General features: G+C 40.6%; 1 protein-coding gene across 1 annotated transcript; it reads right to left on the reverse strand.

Moving 5' to 3' along the window:
* Positions 1-820: 820 nt before the first annotated feature.
* LOC120670774 lies at positions 821-11,889 on the reverse strand (the record flags this gene model as incomplete). Its single annotated transcript, XM_039950917.1, has 5 exons — positions 10,857-11,889; positions 10,225-10,757; positions 9,312-10,071; positions 9,021-9,186; positions 821-1,247 (listed from the first exon to the last, which is right to left on the reverse strand). Coding segments are annotated over exons 1-5 (2,919 nt in total), but the record flags the coding sequence as incomplete, so codon positions are not given.
* Between the last annotated feature and the right edge of the window lie 201 nt (positions 11,890-12,090).

A 12,090-nucleotide genomic window follows, 5' to 3' on the forward strand; every position in this document is an offset into this window, starting at 1 on the left:
CCGGGTGAAACCACCACCCGGGACAAAAGGACCTTTTGTCCCGGGTGGTGGATTCACCCGGGACAAAAGGGGTTTTTGGGCGGGCCGGGAAAATTCCCAGCCCGCGGCCCACCTTTTGTCCCGGGTGGATCTACCACCCGGGACAAAAGGGGCCCGTTTTCCCTCGTTCCCGCCTAATGTTATGTTTGTTTTTGTTTCTTTTAACTTCTCTTTTAAAATTGGCTTTCATTTGTTAATTCAGTTAATAAAATTATGATTCCAAAAATTATGGAACAAAATTTCTTATCTCTATATAAACTTGATACACGCAACAGAAATAATTAATTTTCATTCAAGTGATTGGGTCAATGAAATATCTAACTTTTTTGAAATCATATTTGTTATTTTGACCATGCAAAAATATATTAGGTGAAATTTTTTTTCAAACTGTTGCTTTTCGATAGAAAGTGGATTCTATCACGATATTAACATTTAAAAAGTGAATTTTAGATAAAATTAAGCAATTTCATGATATTAATGAGTAGTGTGTGAGTTTGAGAGATAGTGTGTGTTAGTGAGATTGTGTGTGTTAGTGAGAGTATAGTGTGTTAATGTGAATGTAATTTCATGAAATAAATAAAATTAGTTGAGTAATCCATTATTGAATGAAAATTATAATTGAGTCTAGTAATTAAGTGAAAAATATATAAAATAATATAAATAACACATAAAATATAATTGTACAGTATATATAATAAAAGTATTCGAATTGCGATTATGTTTTTATACAATAATATAAAATGATTCAAGTACATGAAGGATTAGCGGTAACAGACTTTCTCTTCACAAATGTCCCTTGATTATGATCACGGCGCAAGTATGGAGCATCATCATTGGCTAGCAGGATGCATGGATCAGCATTTACTTCGAAAGGTGGAATGGCAACAAAATTATTATATTCTTCTGAAAAGTCTGTCTTGTCCTCCACTCCAACGATGTTTCTCTTTCCTGATAGAACTATGTGTCGCTCAGGCTCATCCTTTTGCTTGTTGATCCCCTTCTTTGGCTTGCTGGACATGTCCTTAATGTAGAAAACCTGAGCGACATCCTGGGCTAGGACAAATGGCTCGTCTCTATACCCAAGATTGTTGAGATCAACTATTGTCATCCCATACTCATCTTTTGTTACCCCTCCTCCAGATAGCTTAACCCATTGGCAACGAAATAGAGGCACCTTGAAATTGGGACCGTAATCCAGCTCCCATATTGTCACACCCGGTTTTAAGGAGAAAACCGAATGCATATCTATATGTATGCCAGGATCAAGTTTCATACATATAGAGACATCATAAGTGAATAATCAGTAACAGTATCACGAAAAAGAGAAACTAAAACAATTAAAACACTATCAGAGTTATACAGCTTATCCTGGAAACGAATGCTTCAAACTTCACAGGCAATCGACTGGGGGTTGCGTACGCCTAGAACTCAGCATCATCTTCAAAATACTTCTCACACCTTCTCCTTCTGAGCAGCAGTAAGCAAGGGTGAGTACACTTATGGTTGGTACTCAGCAAGGCCACAAGAAATAACCAGAATGTGATTTATATCCATCTTTAAGTTTATTAATCATGTGAGGGTCCAAGCCGCTCTTGACCGTGAGCACGGCTAACCGGTTAGTTTTAACTCTGCAGAGGTTGTACACTTTCACCACAATTCGCGTAAAAGTTCCGAAGAACTTTGAACCCAACCACGCAATGTGCTAGCTAGGCACAATACCACACTTCCGAGGTGTGATTGCATAGGGACGCTACGAGGCCTTTACAAAGATTCCCTAATCTATAACAATCCGCTAAGGTTTCAAGTCAAAGCGGTCATAACACTGTCCTAACGAGGTGGTACCTTGCCAAAGGACCATTAAACAATACCAATTGCCCCAAAAGGACCGAGCTATACCCCGTCGATGCATCCCCTCTTGCCCTTTCGGTAAGACTGTCACAAGCTAGAGTCTCTAATTAATCAGCCAAGACCAGAGCCATATAGTATTGTGGTTGTACTGTTTTCTTGGGTGGTTCTCCATGTTCCAATTAAATCATCATAGTACTCTTGTAAATAAAGGATAGATAGAAGTATGGTTAGGGTCACTTGCCTTTCACCAACGAAAAGCTACGCTTACTGCTCTTCACTGCTCTTCAGCTTTTGCTCACTTGCAATTCTTGATCTTCAATTTTCAAATAGCAATTCTTCTACTCGGAACAATCTTCGGGCAAACATACAAAGCAAACAAGAAGATACATCTAAGAACAATACACCAAAACAAAAGAAAGACTTTAAAAGGGCGCACTAAAGGATAGGGCTCGTTGCTATGGTTACGGAGGCGCAAGAAACACGGAAAACGGAGCTACAGTTGAAGAGATACAACTATCGAAAGATTTGTGTTATAAAGAAATAAAAGAACTATAAACTTTATTTATTTTAATTTAGAAACCACATGTGAAGGACATTTGAAAGAAATATCCTTGATTAAATTAACTCACATTATATTTGCAATTATAAAAATAAGAAAAACTTAGTCAAATTTTATATTTAATTGTCTATGTAGAAATTACACTAATTGAACAATTAATTAGATAACAGACATGTGAGAGCATCTAAACGCACAACTTTATTTCATTCGTGTGGAACTAACAAATTATATTATAAACACATTTGAGTTGATATTAGTCAAGTTAACACCAATTATAAAAATTGGAGTAAAAACTTAATTGAATTTTAATTGAAAACACAAGATAAGAGAAAATTAATCAAATTAATTCTATATTTATTTTTAAAACAAGAACTACGATATAAAAGCACTACTAAACAATAAATTATTCTAAAACAAAATTAACGCAACAAGAACGAGTCAAAACGGATCTAAAACGGTGAGATCGAGGGAAACTATTTTACCGCTTACCCATGGCAGGATGAATCGTAGCGGTGGGAATGGAAACCGGAAGGAACAGCAGCGGCCACGCAGCACTGAGCAGCAGTGCTCCTGTCCAGCGGCAGAGCAGGCAAGGGGCGCATGCAGCACTGGGCTCGTCCCTTGGGCTCGTGCATCAAGAAGGAAGGCATGTCTGCAGCGGGCAGCAGTGCAAACACAGGGAAAAGCAAGCAGGGCAGAGCAGACCTGGCTCGGCACAGAGGAGAAGCGCATGGGGGCCAGCGGCCTGGAGGCAACAACGGAGGGAGGAGGAGGGCGGCAGGCTGGGCGGCGCTCTGCTCCTGGGCAGAGCAGATCGGCGCAGGGGGGCGTGCGCACGGCAGGCCTAGGGCCGGCGGCAGGGGGGCGAATCTTGGCAGGCAGCGCACGCGTAGGGGAATTAAGGGGGAGGGCGATGCTTATATAGGCATGGTCGAGAGTTTTTGGCTTGCGCGTCAAGAAAAGAAATGGGCTGGGCTGCTGGTTTGGGCTGAAAAGATTTTTTTCTATTTTCTTTTTTTGCAAAAAGATTCAACAAATTTGATTTGAAATTCAAATTCAAATCAAACCACAAGCAATAAAACAATACAAAGCTGCATGAATGCAAACAAACAACCTCATTTAGATTTAGAAAAACAACCAATTTTATTTATTCTTACTAAATTCCCTGTAAAGAAAATTAAATATTGCGAAAATTTTAAAATTATGAGAAAATGGTTGTTTTATTTTTAATTTTAATCACATCATGAAATCCAAAAATTTCAAGGTGTGACAGAACTACCCCCTTAAAAGGAATCTCGTCCCGAGATTCACAAGGCTAGCAAGGGATAAAGGTTTAGGTAGGTAGTATCCAACACATAATTTCTTACAATATCTCCTCAGGCATACTTCTTGATTCTTGGTAACTCACAAAACACTTCACGTATACTCAGTATAATTCCACCCTTAATAGTCAACTCTTTCCTCGGCTCTTCTAACCCATCTTTTGGAGAAGTTCCTTCATTCCTTGATAAAGTGATTTGAGTAGAGCTGGATTGCTTCTTTCTGGCTTGGGTGTCTTGTATCATCTCCGAGGTCCTCATAAACATCACTTAACCTTCAAGTAAAGTGACGAAATTAAGCCACCCATAAAATTCCGATCTTCCCAAATATCCTTAGGCATCCGCTGTTTTGTAGAAACATGCTTGTCTTGCTTTAGTATCTTGGCGACTCGAGGTGGCATGAGAATTGAGCATTGGGGATTGATGGCATCCTTATCTGGCTGAAGTATCTTGATCATCCGTCCTGGCAAGGGGGCCATCTAATGATGTCTGACCGAGTGCGGGGCTATTGGGACGCCAACTAGCAAGATGTCCGTCTTCTCCACACTTGAGGCAATATAATCCAAGATCATGGGACCTGGTCTTCTTATGCTTTGTTGGACAGCTATTGGCATAGTGCCCTTCTTTACCACATTATAGCACAACACTCTGTTAATATGTCCATCTCGACTACTTTTCTGCTCCTCCCTAGCTATTGGTGGAATGGCTTGTATATCAGGATCCTTCTTGATAGAGTGGTCACATGGAGGTTGAACAACTTTAGGCTGTGGTTGGTTGAAACTGAGCCGAGTATTGCTATCTGCCAATTGTTGTGGAAACTCCATCTTCTCTTAGCTTGCTTTACTAACTGGTTTCTTGGACTGCTTGCTTCTTTTAAGCTGAAATTCTTTGAAACTGATAGTCCAATCCTCGAGGTTTATAGTCAGATTTTGAGCAATTCCTTCTAAGTCTAGATCTTGCATAGACAACTTCCTATTGATATCCGAATGGTAATGTTGCCTTGCTTCTACTGTCATTAAGTTATCTTCTTTCTGGAGACATGGACGACCATAATGCTCACAACATTGACATATTCCTGGAGTCTTAATATCTTTATGTTGTCTTTCCTTTTCTAGCTCTGGTGTTCCACGACTTCTCTTATTTCCTTGACGGTTCCATGCTTCAGCAACTTGCCTCTTCACTGGTCTGGTGGGGACTTCTACTTTGGCCAACTCCATGCTATGAGGTGATACTATATTGGACTGCATCCTTCCTTGTAAGACTTGAGCCTGCATAGCTAATAGCTTCTCTGTATCAAATGACAGCCAAAATGTTGTGATCTGATGGTTATCACTGCTAACAGAGTTGTTGTTCCCAGGGGATGACGCTTGCTTTGTAACAAGTTGTCGGATATCTACCATGATTGGAGCCATTACTTGTGGCCTCTGAGTTTGTGCTAGAACGTTGAGGTCACTTTTATTGGCTCTATCTTTTGGATTTCTATTGAGACTCACCATCTATTTGGGTGGGAGGGATAAGGTCAGTAGAGAGAAGAAAGATTGAATAACAAGGTAAAGTTCATGATATCCTCTTCACCAACTCTTGGTGGTCGCAACTTAAATAAATCAAGGTGGAGGGGAGAAAGACACGGGGGTAGCAAAAAGGAGACGAGAGCATTTTTGTCTTCAACTTCTTTCATTTGTCGATAATTGTAGACGATTGGAGGTTTATACTAATGCTGTCAGGGTTGCCATGAACTTTTTTCTTGACATCCAAAGGATTAGGTAGAAAGAGGGAGGATAACAAGGAGGGGGAGGTATAAAAGAAGAACCCATCTAGGCAACTGATGTCATTGTAGGTAGAAGACCCACAATACACTAACAATCATTACAAAGAAACGAATCAGACAAGATCATAAAGTCAAACATCATCATGCAAACACTGAATTCCACCAGTCAACACAATCAAAGACGATGCTAAACGTTGTTAATAGAGTTAGAAGGGGTACTCCTAAGCTTGATTATATCTTCCAGCTTCGTCGTTGATGACACATGCCTCCTTCAATTTGTCCAGCGTTGACTCCACCTTCGTGATTGTAGTGGGAGTGTCATAATCTCACTCAGGCTTGATTCTTTGGTGGAGCTCTGAATCCTTCATCCAACATGAGCAAGAATGTGGGTAAGTGGTACAATTTCCAATCGCTTCGACTTGACTCCTCATGATGAACTGGCAGCTCAAACCTTCAGATGACTTGGACGGGCATTAGGATACGTGGCACAAATCTAAATAATTTTGAAACAGAAGAGATACTTTGGAATTCAAGTCAACAGATGAATCCAAAGCGATATTTATTTGAGAATAAAGAGGAGAGGCTCAACAGAGACAGCTAGATAAAATAAAGAAAGGAGAGATATATCCACAAGGATAAGTTCTTCAGAAAATCAAGGAATGATTCATCAGGAGATAAAAGAATAGGTAGAAAGGTTGAGAGTATTGAGAAACAGCAAAGTGTAATTGACCAAGGGTCAAATATTATTTTTTTAAGGGAAGAGTAGGCCAATGTACAAAGGTTTAAGATTTTACATTTGCAAAATAGGAAAGTGCAAATGGTAATATAGCCAGGTGACAAAGATTAGCTATCAAGGCTTATTGAGAAAGGAAAATAGTTAAGAGAGAATATTCAATGGAGGGGGTCAAGGAATAAACGGAAATAGATTATATATCAAAGGAAACCTTAGAACACGACCATTGCTATCTAGGCTTACGTCCTACAGTCGATACAGCTCTGATACCACTTCTGTCACACCCGGTTTTAAGGAGAAAACCGAATGCATATCTATATGTATGCCAGGATCAAGTTTCATACATATAGAGACATCATAAGTGAATAATCAGTAACAGTATCACGAAAAAGAGAAACTAAAACAATTAAAACACTATCAGAGTTATACAGCTTATCCTGGAAACGAATGCTTCAAACTTCACAGGCAATCGACTGGGGGTTGCGTACGCCTAGAACTCAGCATCATCTTCAAAATACTTCTCACACCTTCTCCTTCTGAGCAGCAGTAAGCAAGGGTGAGTACACTTATGGTTGGTACTCAGCAAGGCCACAAGAAATAACCAGAATGTGATTTATATCCATCTTTAAGTTTATTAATCATGTGAGGGTCCAAGCCGCTCTTGACCGTGAGCACGGCTAACCGGTTAGTTTTAACTCTGCAGAGGTTGTACACTTTCACCACAATTCGCGTAAAAGTTCCGAAGAACTTTGAACCCAACCACGCAATGTGCTAGCTAGGCACAATACCACACTTCCGAGGTGTGATTGCATAGGGACGCTACGAGGCCTTTACAAAGATTCCCTAATCTATGACAATCCGCTAAGGTTTCAAGTCAAAGCGGTCATAACACTGTCCTAATGAGGTGGTACCTTGCCAAAGGACCATTAAACAATACCAATTGCCCCAAAAGGACCGAGCTATACCCCGTCGATGCATCCCCTCTTGCCCTTTCGGTAAGACTGTCACAAGCTAGAGTCTCTAATTAATCAGCCAAGACCAGAGCCATATAGTATTGTGGTTGTACTGTTTTCTTGGGTGGTTCTCCATGTTCCAATTAAATCATCATAGTACTCTTGTAAATAAAGCATAGATAGAAGTATGGTTAGGGTCACTTGCCTTTCACCAACGAAAAGCTACGCTTACTGCTCTTCACTGCTCTTCAGCTTTTGCTCACTTGCAATTCTTGATCTTCAATTTTCAAACAGCAATTCTTCTACTCGGAACAATCTTCGGGCAAACATACAAAGCAAACAAGAAGATACATCTAAGAACAATACACCAAAACAAAAGAAAGACTTTAAAAGGGCGCACTAAAGGATAGGGCTCGTTGCTATGGTTACGGAGGCGCAAGAAACACGGAAAACGGAGCTACAGTTGAAGAGATACAACTATCGAAAGATTTGTGTTATAAAGAAATAAAAGAACTATAAACTTTATTTATTTTAATTTAGAAACCACATGTGAAGGACATTTGAAAGAAATATCCTTGATTAAATTAACTCACATTATATTTGCAATTATAAAAATAAGAAAAACTTAGTCAAATTTTATATTTAATTGTCTATGTAGAAATTACACTAATTGAACAATTAATTAGATAACAGACATGTGAGAGCATCTAAACGCACAACTTTATTTCATTCGTGTGGAACTAACAAATTATATTATAAACACATTTGAGTTGATATTAGTCAAGTTAACACCAATTATAAAAATTGGAGTAAAAACTTAATTGAATTTTAATTGAAAACACAAGATAAGAGAAAATTAATCAAATTAATTCTATATTTTTTTTTAAAACAAGAACTACGATATAAAAGCACTACTAAACAATAAATTATTCTAAAACAAAATTAACGCAACAAGAACGAGTCAAAACGGATCTAAAACGGTGAGATCGAGGGAAACTATTTTACCGCTTACCCATGGCAGGATGAATCGTAGCGGTGGGAATGGAAACCGGAAGGAACAGCAGCGGCCACGCAGCACTGAGCAGCAGTGCTCCTGTCCAGCGGCAGAGCATGCAAGGGGCGCATGCAGCACTGGGCTGGTCCCTTGGGCTCGTGCATCAAGAAGGAAGGCATGTCTGCAGGGGGCAGCAGTGCAAACACAGGGAAAAGCAAGCAGGGCAGAGCAGACCTGGCTCGGCACAGAGGAGAAGCGCATGGGGGCCAGCGGCCTGGAGGCAACAACGGAGGGAGGAGGAGGGCGGCAGGCTGGGCGGCGCTCTGCTCCTGGGCAGAGCAGATCGGCGCAGGGGGGCGTGCGCACGGCAGGCCTAGGGCCGGCGGCAGGGGGGCGAATCTTGGCAGGCAGCGCACGCGTAGGGGAATTAAGGGGGAGGGCGATGCTTATATAGGCATGGTCGAGAGTTTTTGGCTTGCGCGTCAAGAAAAGAAATGGGCCGGGCTGCTGGTTTGGGCTGAAAAGATTTTTTTCTATTTTCTTTTTTTGCAAAAAAATTCAACAAATTTGATTTGAAATTCAAATTCAAATCAAACCACAAGCAATAAAACAATACAAAGCTGCATGAATGCAAACAAACAACCTCATTTAGATTTAGAAAAACAACCAATTTTATTTATTCTTACTAAATTCCCTGTAAAGAAAATTAAATATTGCGAAAATTTTAAAATTATGAGAAAATGGTTGTTTTATTTTTAATTTTAATCACATCATGAAATCCAAAAATTTCAAGGTGTGACACATATCTCTTCAATGTAGCCGTAATATGTGTCTTTTTTTCCATTATTGTCCGTGGCATCCATACGAACACCGCTGTTTTGGTTGGTACTCTTTTTATCTTGGGCTATCGTATAAAATGTGTTTCCATTTATCTCGTACCCTTGGTATGTTAAGATATTCCAAGATGGTCCCTAGCCAATAAGAACAGTTGTTCACTTATATCCATGTTATGCATTAGATGCTTCCGCAACCAGCTACAGAAAGTGTTCATGTGCTCACGTGTAATCCATGCCTCAGACTTTTCCGGGAAATTGGAGAGCAGAATTTTCTTGTGTTCCTCGATATATGGGTCAACCAAGGATGATTGTTGAAGAACCGTATAATGCGCTTTCTTGAATGAGAAATCATCTGTGCAGACATAAGATTTCTTTCCTAATGTACCCTTTCCAGTTAGTCTCCCCTCATATCGCGATTCAGGGACTCCAATCAGTTTAAGGTCATCAATAAAGTCAACACAAAAGTCAATGACCTCCTCAGTTCCGTAGGCACTGGCGATGCTTCCTTCTGGACGAGCTCTATTACGAACACATTTCTTGAGTACCCCCATGAACCTTTCGAATGGGAACATGTTGTGTAGAAATACTGGTCCGAGAATATCAATCTCTTTGACAAGGTGCACTAGAAGATGTGTCATGATGTTGAAGAAAGATGGTGGAAATATCAGCTCAAAGCCAACAAGACATTGCACCACATCGTTTTGCAGCTTTATCAAATTCTCTGGGTCAATTATCTTCTGAGAAACTGCGTTGAGGAAGGCACATATCTTCACGATGGTTAACCGGACGTTATCAGGCAGAATCCCCCGCAGCACAACCGGAAGAAGTTCGGTCATAAGCACATGGCAGTCATGGGACTTGAGATTTGTAAATTTCTTCTCTGCCAAATTTAAGATTCCTTTTATATTGGATGAGTATCCAGATGGAACCTTTATACTGCTCAAGCAGTCAAACATGGTTTCTTTCTCTTCCTTGCTAAGAGTATAGCTGGCAGGACTTAAGTATTGTCGTCCATTATCTCGCTGTTGTGGATGTAAGGCATCTCGTTCTTCCATACGTTGCAATTCTTGACGTGCTTCTACTGTATCTTTTGTCTTTCCGTACACTCCCAAGAATGCTATCAGGTTGACGCAAAAATTCTTCGTGAGGTGCATCACATCAATTGCATGACGAACATCTAAGACTTCCCAATATGGTAGCTCCCAAAATATAGATTTCTTCTTCCACATGGGCGCCATTCCGTTTTCGTTCGGAACAGGTTGGCTACCAGATCCCTTTCCAAAAACAACTTCTAGATCTTTTACCATGTTGAAGACGTCTTTACCACTACGGTGCATCGGTTTTGTTCGGTGGTCCGCTTGGCCTTTGAAATGCTTGCCCTTCTTTCGTACCGCATGCCTGATGGGAAGAAACCGACGATGACCCATGTATACAATCTTCTTACAGTGAGTCAACCATATATTATCGGTATCATCTAAACAGTGTGTGCATGCTTTGTATCCCTTGTTCGAATGTCCTGACAAGTTACTAAGAGCAGGCCAGTCATTGATTGTTACGAACAGCAATGCTCGTAGGTTGAAGTTTTCCTGTTTGTATTCATCCCACATCCGTACACCTTCATCGCCCCAGAGCAATAAGAGTTCTTCGACCAATGGTCTTAGGTACACATCAATGTCATTTCCGGGCTGCTTTGCACCCGGGATAAGCACTGGCATCATGATGAACTTTCGTTTCATGCAGAGCCATGGTGGAAGATTGTACAGACAAAGAGTCACAGGCCAAGTGCTATGACCACTGCTCATCTCACCAAAAGGATTCATGCCATCCGTACTCAAACCGAACCTTATGTTTCTCGCATCCAAATCAAATTTAGGGTACGTTCTATCTATTTTTCTCCACTGCGACCCATCAGCGGGGTGTCTCAACATCGAGTCTTTCTTGCGTTCCTCTTTGTGCCATCGCATCAACTTAGCATTATCTTTATTTCTAAACAGACGCTTCAAACGTGGTATTATAGGCAAATACCACATAACCTTCGCAGGAACTCTCTTCCGGGGAGGCTCCCCCTCGACATCTCCAGGATCATCTTTTCTAATCTTGTAACGCAATGCACTGCATACGGGACATGCATCCAAATTCTCGTACTCGCCTCGGTAGAGGATGCAGTCGTTGGGGCATGCATGTATCTTTTGCACTTCCAGTCCCAAAGGGCAAACAAGTTGTTTGGCTTCATACGTTGTGGCAGGCAATTCATTGTCCTTAGAAAGCATTTTTTTAACAAGTTTGAGTAATTCACCAAATCCCTTGTCGGATACACCATTTGTCGCCTTCCATTGCAGCAACTCCAAGGTGGTGCCAAGTTTCTTAAATCCATTTTGACAATCTGGGTACAACAACTTATGGTGGTCCTCTAACAACTTCTGGAACTTCAACCTCTCCGTTTCACTCTCACAGTCTGCCTGCACATTGTGCAATGCTTGCCCCAGATCGTCGCTGGGATCATTTTCTGCTACATCTACTTCGGGCTCTTCCATGGGAATATCGTCATCGAATGCACCGATTCCAGCATTCCCGGGAAAGTGGTCGTCAAAATCTTCTTCTTCATTGTCTTCCATGGTAACCCCCTGTTCTCCGTGCTTCGTCCAACAAACATACTTTTTCATGAAACCATTTGCGAAAATGTGGCTGTGTAGGATTCTTGAAGATGAGTAATCCTTGTTATTGTTGCAATGAACACACGGGCAGCACATAAAACCATTCTGCTTGTTTGCCTCAGCCACAGACAAAAAATAATGCAGGCCATCAATGAATTCTTTCGAACGTCGGTCAGCATTGTACATCCATTGCCGGTCCATCTGCATTTTAAATAAATCGATTTGAATTCTTTACACGTATCGAATAAATAAAATATATCAAACCTAAATTAAACTAAATGTAACATAACATGAATAATTAAAAGATATGCAATATCTATCATACATCTTGATTAATTAAAAGGGGTACTTAATCCATTACAGAACTTAACAAAGGAGTACTATACA

This window comes from Panicum virgatum, chromosome 4N (genome assembly GCF_016808335.1).
Source record: "Panicum virgatum strain AP13 chromosome 4N, P.virgatum_v5, whole genome shotgun sequence".
Lineage (NCBI taxonomy): Eukaryota > Viridiplantae > Streptophyta > Magnoliopsida > Poales > Poaceae > Panicum > Panicum virgatum.